Genomic DNA, 14364 nt, shown 5'->3' with positions numbered 1-14364 from the left:
AAAAAAGAACTCTCTACTCACATTTTGAAAAGCATTCTGTTCCTCCCCAATAAGTTTACCGATGACTTTCTTAAGTCTTTCCGTTAAGGTTTTTGTAATTATTTTAATTTATATATACACAAGCAGTTAGGCTTATTAGTCTAAAATTGCCAAAAGTAATAAGGTCCGATACTTTTGGGATCAAGGCTAAGAAAGAAGAATTGAAATATGATTAAGGTTGTTTTGGTGTAAACGATCTAAAATTGGTTTTATATGCTTCAAGAATCAAGACCATATGGTTGGTGATGCTGCTCATTGGGATTTGCAGCATTTTCAAAGACCTTTCGCTATAATAGAGGAAAAGAAGCAAAAACCTTCATTTTACAAAACAGGTTTCTTCAATGCATCCATGGTTTTGGTTAGAAGCAGAGGGAAAAGGGAGGAGGAGGGGAGGATTTATTAAATTATTTAATTATAAATAATTTAATTGTTTGTACAAAAACTTTACATATTTGTACGTTAACATATTTTTGTAATAGAAAAGGCAAAAGGACTAAGATGCTCGTCTGTTAAAGACATGGATGAAGGGTTTAAGCAAATTAAAACAATGGGGATTTGATATAATTTCAGAACTGATATAAAGTTTAAACAAACATAAGGATAGATAATGGTAATTTCTTTAAATGTTTTTCCATACCCTAATTTATATGGGAATGACTCACTATCAAAAACTCAGAAATGAGTCATTTCACTCATTAATTCTCACTCCCACTTCAACCTGTATATAACCTTTGAGACCAAAACAATCCTAAAGTGTTGTTTGAGCTTTTAAGAGATGTTAAAATCTTTAAGTCATATTTTCATATCTTATTGAAAAGATGTTTGTGGTTAAAATCTGAAAACAAAATCTATAATATTGTTTGTTTTGAAAAACTGATAAATGTTTAAATATGTAAACATAATCATGGTTAATGATATTAAGAAATTACTACCAACAAATAGAAAAATATAAATGCTAATTAAAATTTATTATAAATAATACTGTAATTTTTTTAAAATCAAAATATTTCAGTGAGCAAGAAGGGCATGGAAGCTACAATGCAAGCAAGCTAGCTTGCTGACTCTCCTAGTGGTTTGACGGCAAAGAAAGGGGCATTCGGAAAGCGACTATTCGCTTCTGGCGAAGCTTCTAGAAGGCCAACCACTACATAAAGAGATCCATATACCAGTCATGAGCGATAGTGAAGTCTAAAGAGGTCGAAGCAGTAGCTTCTAGGACGAAGCCGAGCCAGTGTTGGTATTATTTTAAGAGTACTAATTTTTGTGCTATTGAGACTTGTACATCTTAGATGTTTTCAATTCTCAAATGTTCCATTATCATGGCATGCAATTAGTAATAAAGTAGGGTTACCTCTTGTTTTTTGGGGTTCCAAATATTTTGTTTTTATTTTAGAGAAATAAGAGGAATGTAAGAGGATAATAAAACATGATTTTAACTCTTATCCAATAAGAGGACATTAATTGTTCTTAAGCTCTTATCCTAAAACAAACAAACGATCTTTTAAGTTTAACACCAAGTTAACGTACCTAGTTTCCCAAAATTGCATGATCTAAAACATGTTCATCTCCAAACTTTGAAAAATATACCGAAGTTAATGTCTCTCTCTAAACCATATATTTTTGCTTATCAAGATCCAAATATAATATATCTGGAATGATTTTTGGAAATATTTATTTATAAATTAATATTCTTGTTACTAAAAAGGAAATCGAAGTCCGGCATCTACTTTACTCGTGATTCAAGACATAAATGCATGCATAGCTCCATGTATGAATACACACCCACCCACAATATATGTATATATATATATATATATATATTTGAGAGAGAGAGAGAGAGAGGAGATGACAAGTGTTAATTAAGTTAGTAGTTTAATTATAATAGTGACTAGAATTCCACTTCCAAGTATAAAAGCAAGTAGTTAATATGTATGTACTACAACTGGAAGAAAAATACTAGTTACCCTACACATTCAAATCCAAGTGCGAATAAACTTTAAGTAAACTTATATGCCTCGACAAAGTTGTATTTGCACTATCACTTGATTGTTCTGTTTTTTTTTCTTTCTAATTTTTAATCTCTCCATCATCATAACGCATTCACACTATCTATATATATCAAGATTTTATATATATAAAACGATAAAATATATATGTTCATTAACTTGTATTTGGTTCTAGATCTCCGACATAATCATGCAACGTGCCATTTATAGTACATGAAGTAGGGTGTCTAGAACGTCTTGCAGATATATGTGTGTGTGCATGTGTGTAAATATATCTATATATATATATCAAGATTTAATATATATATATATATATATATATATATATAAAACGATAAAATATATTGTTTATTAACTTGTATTTGGTTCTAGATCTCCGACATAACCATGCAACATGCCATTTATAGTACATGAATTAAAGTAGGGTGTCCAGAACATCTTGCAAATATATGTAGATATGCATGTATATTATATATATATGTATGTATATATATATATATATATATATGTATGTATATATATATATATATATATGTATGTATATATATATATATATACATATATATGGGGTCAAGATGGTTTGATCACTGGTGAACAATCAGGGAAGCGAATATATATGTTGGATGGTGGTTTTCAGATAGACAGAGATATTGGTGCCTGTTGGGTTATAGTTTTTTCCAAAGATGCCTGAAAAAAAAGCACAAGATTTTGAAGGAATATATTTGGTTTCCTATAGCTCGTGATGTGCATCATCTACCATTTTTAATCTCTCTACTCTAGCGATCAATTTCTTAACCCAATTAAGTCTCTCTCTCTCTCTCTCTCTCTCTCTCTTAATAAATAAATATATATAATATATATATATATATATATATATATTCCATCAAAAATTTCTCTTTTTACTGAAGCAAAGCAATTGTCACTTGTCAGCACCCATGTTGATGCCACGTTCCAAGCATATTGTAATTAATCAGGTCATGAAACGATTTAATGATTTTATTTTTTGAAAAAGAAAAGTAGTAGTTACGAAAAAAATAAAGAATTAATATAAAGGCTTCTACAAATTTTATAAAAAAAGAAAAAGGTAATAAATTTAATGGTATTAATTAATTATAAATCTATATCATGGTATCAGATACCTTTGTCCCAACTAATCCACGGGTTGATGCAAGCAATGGGTTACATACTAAAACAGATGATGAATATATATTTTCCCATGGCTTAGATGCGATTCCTCATCGCGGAAAAGGTACTTTTTGACATTGCTTCCCCACGTCCATGTCTACATATATCCATTACAGTATAAGTAAGTCCCCCATGCCCATCACCCTCAATTCCCTGTTGGATCGACTACGTGTGAAAACCTAACCACAAGCAACCGTTAAGCAACACAGACACAACACGGTTTGGAATATATTACATACACAAGGGATTGGAACTGAAGGAAGAGATGCCTTCTCTACATCCGAGAATATCTCCTAGACTTGGCTTCTTACCTCTTCCTCTTCCCCTTTCCATTCTTTATTAATTTGAATTAATATTTAAACTCAACAAATCTCATTACATATGGCCAACCTCCGTTCTGAGAGACTGTTTGGATCTTTCATCTCTGCTGTCATCAGCTACTGTTTCAGCTATCAAGCAAACTACAATACCACCGGGCACGGCAAACACGACATGCCTAAGGGCCGGCGACCACTTTCTTTGCAGGTTTGCTACTTATCTCATGTCTAGCTAGATGCATGCACCTACTGTTTTAATTTCTTATTTCATTCACGTACTGTATATGGATATTTCTTTTGACAGTAAAATTAACAATCTTTTAAGTCCAAAAAGTTCGCTTAACAGGATGAACAAAGAAGTTATAGGCGAACCATGTTCACCTTTTGTTGTTGGGACCTCAAGTAGCTAGGGTCTTATTTTTTTCTATCAACTTTGTTTTACTTGATAGACCATCGAGCTTCAAGTGAGGATGTGCTGCACAGGATGCGAGAGAGTTGTCAGGAGTGCCATCCACAAGCTTAGAGGTATGTGTATATTTTATTAATTAATATATATCTAAACAGATGATGCTTATTAAAATGATTGGTGGGATAAGAATTAAGGATATATAATATGAGATTTTGTTGTTGCTAAGTGGACATGGTTTCCGTTACTGATTAATTACAGGTTCTTTAAGTTTCTATGTTTTGAAATTGAAATATACAGGGGTGGACTCAGTGGAGGTGGACTTAGAACTTGAAAAGGTTACAGTGATCGGATATGTTGATCGTAACAAGGTGCTGAAGGCGGTTAGGAGAGCGGGAAAGAGGGCAGAGTTTTGGCCTTACCCGAATCCACCGCTATACTTCACATCGTCCACCAACTACTTCAAAGACACGACGAACGAATACAAAGAGAGCTACAATTACTACAGGCACGGATACAATATGGGCGATAAGCATGGTAATATTCATGTCAGCCAAAGGGGGGACGACAAAGTCAGTAACATGTTCAATGATGACAACGTTAATGCCTGCTGTGTCATGTAGCAACATCTTCGAATTAGATTTGCTCCCCGAATGTAGAATAACGAGGGTTTAATTTGGATAAGGATAATTAACGGTCGATCGTTTAATATGCCAGACGTAGGTACTAATTGGTTGTCTTTTCAGTATATAGTAATCTGATGCTCATTCGAATGATATATATGTGCATCTGATTACTGTAACGATGATAGTTGCATTGCGAATGAAAGCTCCTGCTTGTTTATGTATAATATTCCCGTAGTTTAGTTTTCTTAAGCGTAAGGGATTCTTTTCTTTTCCTTTACAAGCATATAGGGATATTTTTTTGAAGTTAAGTTGATCGATCGTAATATTTCATTTTGGAGAATCTTATTCATAGAACAAATTTTACGTAATAAATATTTTCTCCTTCAAGATTCGCAAAAAACGTGACCCAGATTGATTTAAAACTGGGATGTGGAATTCATGCAAATCGGATATAGGACATAAACCCCACCAGATGGGATGGCTGACAACACAAGGCGCTTGTAAATAAGAGAACAAACGAGAATAATCTTAAATTCCATTTAATCGAATATAGGACATCACATGTGATTTGCCCGTCCTCGTGTTTTCAGATTTGACCACGTTGTGGTTTGAACCTCCGTATAATATATATATAAGGTTGAGTTTCGATTAGAAGAGAAGTTACGGTGAAAAATGTAAGACTCCATCTTTGACTTAATCGTAGTTGAATGTTAACACTAATAAAATGTTCTGAGATGCACTTGATCAATTCCCTTCTATAACGCAATTAATGGATGGACATTATATTAAAAGTAATTAAGGGTTCAGACGTAACTTCCATTCTTATACGATCATTTGCCTGTGTATATATATATATAGAGGACAATAATCAAATGAGAATCACAAAAAAATTAAGAATCTAGAAAATCAATCACAATTAAATTTAATCTACGACTATTAAAGGCGATAAGAATTTTGAAATATATTGTTTATTATGGACTAAATTTGAAACTAGAAGGGCATATTATGGTTTTTTAATTAAACAAATGGGCTTCGTTGGCCCAACCCAGATTTCATCATCCCCTCAACCCCATGGATCCACCGTCTCCAACCGCCTCTGGACTCAATTCTCCGATCCCGTCATCTATCTCATAATTACAAACTTTTATTGTCTTCCTCGTCTTCAATTCCTCCTTGTTTTGTCAGCCTTCGACCGTCTTCCTCATCTAAAGGATCATCGTGATGGTTTATTCTCCATACTGGTGAAATCTCGTCGTTCCCCTAAACCTAGCCTTAATTATTCGAGTTCTACCCCTAATTTGAATAGATTTGAAGGCCGGAAATGAAGCCCACAAACAAGGATACGCAAAAACAACAGAAAGACGGTGCGCTGGTTGTTGATCTGCCTACAGCGGTAGTTACCAAGAACCTCGTCATGTGACAGGTTAAGATTTTTGAACGCGATGAGGTGTTAGACGAATCATCGGTGGTTTTGGAAGACATGAATGGCCGATAGGATTCAAACGATACAACGACCACACAGCCAAAAGCTTCGCCGGTGATCAGAAGGTTTCCAGATATTCGACCGGCCCTCAGAGAATTTTGAAAATAAATTGTCGTCGTATGGAGTTAGTATTTGAAGGAAATCAAAAATTTGAGAAAGAGTAGTGATCATGGACATGGAGTGAAATAACATAGTGAAAAATTGTCCTTGATGGAAATTATGTTTGATTTTATGGGGTGAAATAGATTATAGCTAAAAATTGTATTTGTTTTCATGTGGTGAAATAACATATATATGAATATTATGTTTGGATTTCATGAGCTGAAATAACATATTTATGAAAATTGTGTTTTATTTTATGAGGTGATATAGCATGCATGATGAGTATGTGTTTCATTTGGTTAATCTTTGTTATCAAAATAAAGATATGTTCTTTTTCTAAATAATAACAACTTTAATTAAAACCATATGATCATAACCATATTAGAGCGTAGATTGGTTTTCACAGTTGTCAACCTTTTTTGGTTCTCACACGATTTCAACATCATTTCAAGAAAGATTACAACCTTATGAAATTCATACAAAACGTCTTGAAACTTGAAATTCCTAAGCGAATCTCTTCTTAAAACCATAGAGGTTCTGCCCCTGAAAATCTGAAACTAAATTCCTATATAAACCATAGAGGCTCCGCCCCTTGGACCACCCTGCTAGCTAGGGCCTTGCCCTCAGACCCTGTTGACCCCGCCTTATGACAATCTATGTTGATAAAGACCATATTTACGAGTGTATACTTTACATCACCTAACTCACTTATGTTTGTCTTATTAACGCTTCGATCTCCATTGGTGATGCTTAAAGAATGCTACATGTTTTTTTTTTTAATCAAACCATTAAACTAGGTGAACCCGTGTAGTTTTTTGTGTATAATAATATTTTGTTATCAAGTAGAAAAATCTGCTTTCTTTTCTTTTCAGTTTGGGATTATTTTACAATATAAGGTTTCAGAAATATATACGTCATCTGTCTCAAAATAAGTGACCACATTTCTATTTATATTTGTTTCAAAATAAGTGTCTACTTTCAAAAGTAAATAACCTAATTCTCAAATTTACTCTCAATTAATCAATGCACAAATATTTAAGAATTGAGAGATGAGAGGAATTGAATAAGGGTAAACATGTCATTTGGTTAATAAAAAATGTATTAATTATGTATGTCTAAAATTTTGTGTACACTTACTTCAATTGTAAAAAATGTAATAATTATCTTTCTATACATAAATTGGAGTATTTTATACGTAGATCCATATAGAGGGTCATATATGCGAGGGTGTGATCATTATGTTAAGCAATGTATATTTATCTTATAAACACAATTATCATATATGTATATTGTATTATAAAACATTTGAGTTTTCATTTGTAAAAACTTTTATTTTTTTTAAGAATACAACTTTCAAAATATTAGGTATAAATTAATAACGCATAGACGACTTTAAAATAAATTTGATGAATTATGCTTTGAGTCTTCGCTTTAATGTTTCAAGAGTCAGAGATCTGAGTCTTCGCTCTAATGTGTCAAGAGTCAGAGATCTAAGTCTTCGCTCTAATCACAACTTTAAAATAAATTTGATGAACTTTGTGTTCATATGCAAGATTATAATAGTCCGAAACGATTTTAAAAGCCTTAATTAAAAGGGTTCCATCTAACAAGTTAACTTCAAAAATAAATTCGACGATGACATGTCTATGCATCGTCTTTCTTCTCGAACCCCAATTCGTAATTATATAAAAATAATATATGTTTAAAAAAAATAATAATTATGAGGTGTGGTGCGATTTGAACCGTGGTTTCATTATTCAAAACCGTAAATCGCACCACAAAGTATTGTTTGCTAAAAATACAAACCGCATAGCAAGAGTTCAAAATCGTACGGTATAAATGGTTTAAGCACTTTGGCTGTTTAGATGCTCACCCTAAGCCTCCCCCGTATAAATAGGTTTCATTAGTTTGGGTTATCATATATGGAAAAAAAAGTGTGTTAAAAAAGCATATGTGTGCAACGTATGATTTACTATGCATGCATTAGTGCAAGTGTGAGGTTATGTATTCAAGGTTTTTGATGAATTTGAGATAAGACATAATATGATACTGAGAGCATCAAAGAGCTAACAGGGTTTTTCGTAAATCATTAGAGTTCGATCTCTAGTTTTCTCTTAATATTCCGGGTTCTACGCGTGTAGGGGTTTAGACCTCTGTTGACCTTTCCGTATTTTGCCGTTGCATCATAATAGATCAATTCTTATGAAGACGAGGAGTAGACGCTGAAGGCTAGAAGATAATGTTAGGCATATATACAAAGGATTGAATCGGGGAGGATGATGAGGGGAAGTGGTAATTTACTTTTTGGACCCTATATCTGTTGGGCCCTGGGCCCAGGTATGCCGTGCACCAAGGCCCAAAAGGATGTTAAAAGTTCATGTGCTACCTTCATGTACATGCTTCACATGTACACCTGCTGCTAGTTAGGGTTTGTCTTCTTTGATCTACCTTTGATAAAAAAAAAAAAAAAAACTGTAGATGTGTAGTTTTTGATGGATTAAATTTGTTGTATTATAGCTATGAAGTGAATTGATATATGCACTTGTTTCTAGCTTTTCACAATGCAATCTGTGTTGTCATGATATTGGTGTTTGTCAGTTTGAGAGCCGAATGATGACTTCTTTGATAAATCTAGTAAATGTATCTGCTTCTTTGCATGCAGCTGGCAGACTCTGGCTAGCTAGTTAGTGGTATATATGACATAATGTCACTGGTTAGTACTGTCTCATGAAGGTACCAAGTTTAGAAAATGAGAGACCCTGCTTGCTTTGGAGTTTTATTGGTTAGGTATAAACTAAAAATGTACGGTTTGGGATCCATGTCTTTGTAATTAAACGCCTTGCCCCAACTCAACCCCAATATTACTAGAACCAAACAATACATATCCCATATCCCATATCGAAATATGAAATATATTTTATAGGAAATTGGACCTAAATTTTGTTAAGGAGCACCTGAAGAGCATATTGTGTTCTGGACTAGAGTTGAGATTTCTGTAAAAACACTTGTAAATTTACTAATATACATTACATAAACACAAACTGAAATATTAAAGTGTTACGGTAGGAATCAACAATGTTAACTGTCATCTATCTACAAGTTAAACTAGTACCTGAGATCTATCTAGGGAAATCAATATATATATATATATATATATATATATATATAATATCTTGGGAGCCTGGTGTGATCAGTTTGTTGGTCTCCACTTTCCAGTAGAATGGATTAGGAAAAGTAGATAACTGGTTTGGGCATGGGAGTTGAAAAGTGGGCATATATGTATGTGAATTAAAGATGTAGGTAGTTTGGTTTAAATGTGTGTTGTAAAATAAAGGAAATTAAATGATTTGTTACAAGATTGCAGAAGATAGTATATAAGGTTGGTACGTGTGGAGGATGGAAGCAGTGTCCGTATAGAGTTAGGGATGGGTACTGGTAGGGAGGTCCCATATATATACATATATATATATATATATATATGTGTGTGTATTCACATTGCAATGGGTATTTGGCAGTGCAGGGGGACCAGGGTGGTACCACATGGAAGGAAGATAGGAATAGGTAGCTAGCTAGGGGACAGGGATATATAGCCATCGCATGGTTAATTACTATACAGCCCACGCATATAATATATATATATACACTAATTAATTAAGAAAGAAGAAGATGCATATATGAGTATTAATTAGCATCATATCCATCACCTGTAATTCCTCCTTAAGTAGAAAGATAGAAAGAAAGAGAAAAGAGAAAAAGAGAGGGTGAAAGTACCAAGACAGCCCATGCTGATGCTGGCAGGCATTTTCTATAAAACCATCCCGCACATATATATTCATTCATGACAACTCATATCTCTAGGGTGGGGACCTTTCCTTAATTCCCCCTTACCTTAACCTTAATCAACTAATTATGTATCTTACTGCTAATTAACCACTACTGCTACTACATACTTAGTTTAATTAATTATTATATATGTCAAACAACTAATAATTAATGAACAAATTAAAACACCACATACTATATAGCAAACACTTGTGGCTTGACTATCACTTGGATTACCACCTTAATTATATGTTCCATATGACATTTATACATACCCTATAAATGTTGTGTGGTGACTACACGACTCTACAAGTTTATATCATTCAATTAATGACATTTTATATAATTCCAAATGGTTGTAATTAATAGGGTCTTGTATCTTGTTCGATTATAAAGGTCATGTCTTCTTTCTCGTTTACGAACTTTGTCGAAGTTGTTTCCAAAATGGAAAGAATGAATAGTCGTTTTAGCAACTCACATGTACAATCCTTTCATTATAAAGAAGGGCGTGGGTTCCAATTCACTTTTGGAACCAAGTGCTAAAGCATAGATTCCAACACATATTTACTTCAATAACATTGAGATTCAATTCCATCAACAATTTGGATGGAAATTTAAACAAGTTTTAACGGAAAAAATTAAACTAAAAGAAAAAAACATGTAGAACTGGAAAGTTGGTTTTATAAAATTCAAAATTTATATGATCAAACTGAATGCTTTCACATTCTCTTTGTTGCTGTTATTATCATCAACATGTAAGAAAATTACCAACTTTAAACAATATCATTAAAAAGCAATTATTACAACCAAGTATGCATGCCAAAAATCAATGTTCAACACAAATTAAAAAAGGTGATTAATGTCAAAGTAAGATGCACGGTGATGTTTTAGCAACAACGTTTTGATCTAGAACAAGTGAAACAATCACTGTTTTTTATGTTTTCAGCACAATCAAGAAAATGTTTGTCATTTAAATAAGTCTTTTAACCAGCAATTCAATGAACTTGTTACGACTACATCCAATAAAATTTCCTTGAAAGTTGCCAAAAAAATACATAAAACCCAGGTGCTCGTTAAGAATTGCGATGTTTCATGGTAAATCTGAAGCCTAAATTACTTAACTGTTATCTAGGAAAAGAAATCAAAGACACAGATGTTTTTAGTAAAGACAGAATGGTGAATAATGCGAGATTGTCAAAACCCCATCCAGGTGCGGTGCGGTGCGGTGCGGTGAGGTGAGGTGAGGTGAGGTGAGGTGAGGTGAGGTGAGGCGGGGTCAGATGGACACCTTATTTACAGATCAACGAAACTGGATTAACACACTAAACCATAAGGAAAAAGTAAGGGAATTGAAGGAAGGAAGGAAGTATAAGTAGTAAAGGCTAGAGGGGAGGAAAACCCCATTCTGTAGGACAAGTAACTATCAAACATACACTATGTAATAATTGCCTTTGCTGCAACCTGGTTAGCTCCTGTTTTATGGGATCTGCTGCCCTTCCTCCTTTCTCATTCAACTCTCCTCTGTCATTTATTCCTTCGTCTATATCATAACATATATATACATATTATATCTATATTATTATCAGACACATACACACACACACATCTTCCAAATCTGGAAGGCATGCATATGCATGGATGAACCAAAATTAAGCTTAGAAGCTGTAAAGATTAGTTCAAAAAGAAAAAAAAGGCAGGATTTTTGGGTGGTAGAACGAGCTTTAATCATCAATTTCTATCTTAAAAATGGTGAAGGTTGTTACATTTATTAGGAAAGAAAGAGTAATTAATCAAGAAACGTGTTAACTAAATTAAGAGATAGGTACTGTAGGATTTTGGAGTAGGATGGGGACTAGTGATTCCAGCTTTTAGCGAACATGATTCTGGTGACATTAGCTAGCCTTATCAACCCATCATCTTTGTACCTGACTCAGTTACTAGGTTCCTTTCATGTTTTTTAGTGTTCCCACTTCTTCTTTCTATTTTAATTCTTATTTTAACCATTTTTTTAGAAGCCTTGTATTGCTTATCGTAACACTTTCATATATGATACATACTTTTTTGGTTTGTTAAACTTAAGTCCTATAAAACTTTCAGTCTATTGTAACATTTAAAAACATTTAACATCATGTAAAGTCAAATTTTTAAGAGGTCGTCTTGCAATTTTATTAGTAACAAAAATATGCACTTAAATTGCGTAAAATACTCGCACCCAAAACATGTCCATCTGAGTTATCAAGACATGCCTGCTACCTGGATGGAGTACACAAAGAAACCCAAATAAACAAAAATGGTTGGAGAATTCTCCATACCTGTTGCTAAAATCATAAAAGTTGAAAAGCTAACACATAAGTAATTAGGGGTGCTTATGAGTTGGGTTGATCGGGTTGAAGACATTTGAATAATCCAACCCAATGCTTGCGGTTTGAAAAATCTTAACCCAACCCAACCCGAACCAAAGTGCAACCCAACCCAACCTGTACGGGTTAGTCTGGTTCGTCGAGTTGATACTTTGGTGCATTAAAATATTCTTCTAACCTAGAATTAATTATTTCTCTATAAAAATCAATTAAATTCATTGATACAAACGCTATAATTAGAGCATCAACAATGGTAGTGAAGTTGTTGTTTAGTTTTGTTTAAGCTAGGCTACTCAAAGTGCCGAAAGAAAAATACTTTCATTGCCAAATGCATGGTAATAATTCGCCCAATGTATACGGGTTATTGGTAAAAGGTATAATGACATTTAAGAGGGCATTTCAACTGCATTTAAGGTAAAAATACTTTCATTCATAATCTTAACTAATTACATGTTTCATTGGTTTGAAGAAATGTGTTGTTGTTTTCGTCCTTAACGTGTCCTATTGCTATCAAACCCCAACCACGTGCCTCTTACATGAGGGCATTTCAACTGCTTTACTTATTTATAAAAAAACTAAAAACATCTTCTTTTTTTGAAGTATATAATATTTATATACGATAAATGCAACAAATAAACTCACACATCTTCTTCACCTTTGGTGAGGTTTGAAACCCCTGACCTCGTAGGAGCTAGGCCAAAGACTACGATACAGCTAAGCCAAAGACCCTTTAATTTGGTAAAAAAAAACAATTTTTTCTTATTTCCTCTATTTTTCAATTCCTTTTTCGAATTCAAACTATGCACCTCCCTCTTTGATGTTTCTAGATCTTTCACGAAGGTCATTGACTTGTTGGAAATGTATACTTACGGTTGGTGCAGTGAAGCTGAAGACCCAAAGAGATCAAGATTGAAGGTGGTGGTGAAAGAAAGAGATATGGTTGGGCTACAACGGTGGTGAACCACTATGCCAAAGGAAAGTGAGAATGTGAAGGAAACATGATTGATTTTTAGGTTTTCCATGATCAAATATATATATATATATACTTGTTTTTATAGATCTAAATTTATTGTATACGTTAGCGTTTGGATATGGGAGCTAGCAACAATTAATTAGTGCCTTCAAGAATTGCAATGCAATCAAGCAATACAGATTTATGAAATAACGTCCTAGATTACTAGTAAGACAAACATCTTGTACAAATGAACATAGTAAATTCAAGTTATTTAGTATATATGTACTCCTGTTCATGAAATCTTATACAATTGTTTGTTGTGAATTTTTATTTCTCTGCAGAAGATCACGACATTGTTATCTTTCTTTATATGCCCATTTTGCTCAAGTGACCCAATGTGATAAGGTGCTGTCAAATTTGATTGAATTAATGTTCCCATAATTTTTGCTACTTTTTGAAGAATAGATATGGTCGTTTTTGGAGTCAAAGATTTTTCTTTAGATCATAATCAATTTGCTTTTTAAAGGTTTGAGCAATTGCAGATTCCAGGCTTCAAGATTGTTTAGGTGGTAAAGAGTTCATCACTTTAATGCATATATATATATGCCTTGAACAAATTACAGTTCTTGTGCACTTTTTAATGAGCATTATTTGTCTACATCCTTTTATTGTTCAATAATGCCACATTTTCCATCCTTTTAGTTTATGAACAAAAGCATTATGAAGCTTGATTTGAGCCCAGATCATTCAAGTCAACAATCTCAAGAAAATGGCAAAGAGGCAACACTCAAGTAGAATTGAAGCTTAATTAAATTGAAAATAGTTTATTTATGAATACATCTACACTATATTATAAAGCATTTGGCTAAAACTCTTAAAAACTCTTACAACTCTTAAACCCGCTCATCCTTATCCGATTTCATCTCATATCTGAATTCGTGTAACTAATTGCAGATAAACACAATCAAATACAGGATAAACATCTCACTTTAAATATAAAAAATCTAAAATATAATTAATATAATCATTAAATTCTAACAAAATATTTAATTATTATCTTTAT

General features: G+C 33.2%; 1 protein-coding gene across 1 annotated transcript; it reads left to right on the top strand.

Moving 5' to 3' along the window:
- The first annotated feature begins 3440 nt into the window (after window positions 1–3440).
- LOC112528216 (heavy metal-associated isoprenylated plant protein 30-like) lies at window positions 3441–4831 on the top strand. The gene is made up of 3 exons (XM_025139187.1): window positions 3441–3755; window positions 3997–4072; window positions 4254–4831. The coding sequence occupies exons 1-3, from the start codon at window positions 3612–3614 to the stop codon at window positions 4574–4576; spliced, it is 543 nt and encodes a 180-aa protein (XP_024994955.1). The 5' UTR covers window positions 3441–3611; the 3' UTR covers window positions 4577–4831.
- The last annotated feature ends 9533 nt before the right edge of the window (window positions 4832–14364 follow it).

Source organism: Cynara cardunculus (assembly GCF_001531365.2).
Source record: "Cynara cardunculus var. scolymus isolate 2C chromosome LG 15, CcrdV1, whole genome shotgun sequence".
Lineage (NCBI taxonomy): Eukaryota > Viridiplantae > Streptophyta > Magnoliopsida > Asterales > Asteraceae > Cynara > Cynara cardunculus.
Note: the sequence above shows the minus strand (reverse complement) of the source record. Positions and strands in the feature narration are given on the sequence as shown.

Bases quoted from the DNA above. Each gene is read 5' to 3' on its own strand.
- LOC112528216 (XM_025139187.1), top strand. From the start codon at position 3,612: ATGGCCAACCTCCGTTCTGAGAGACTGTTTGGATCTTTCATCTCTGCT. The intron at 3,756-3,996 runs GTTTGCTACTTA...TTTACTTGATAG, and splicing joins GGCGACCACTTTCTTTGCAG to ACCATCGAGCTTCAAGTGAG. The intron at 4,073-4,253 runs GTATGTGTATAT...TGAAATATACAG, and splicing joins TGCCATCCACAAGCTTAGAG to GGGTGGACTCAGTGGAGGTG.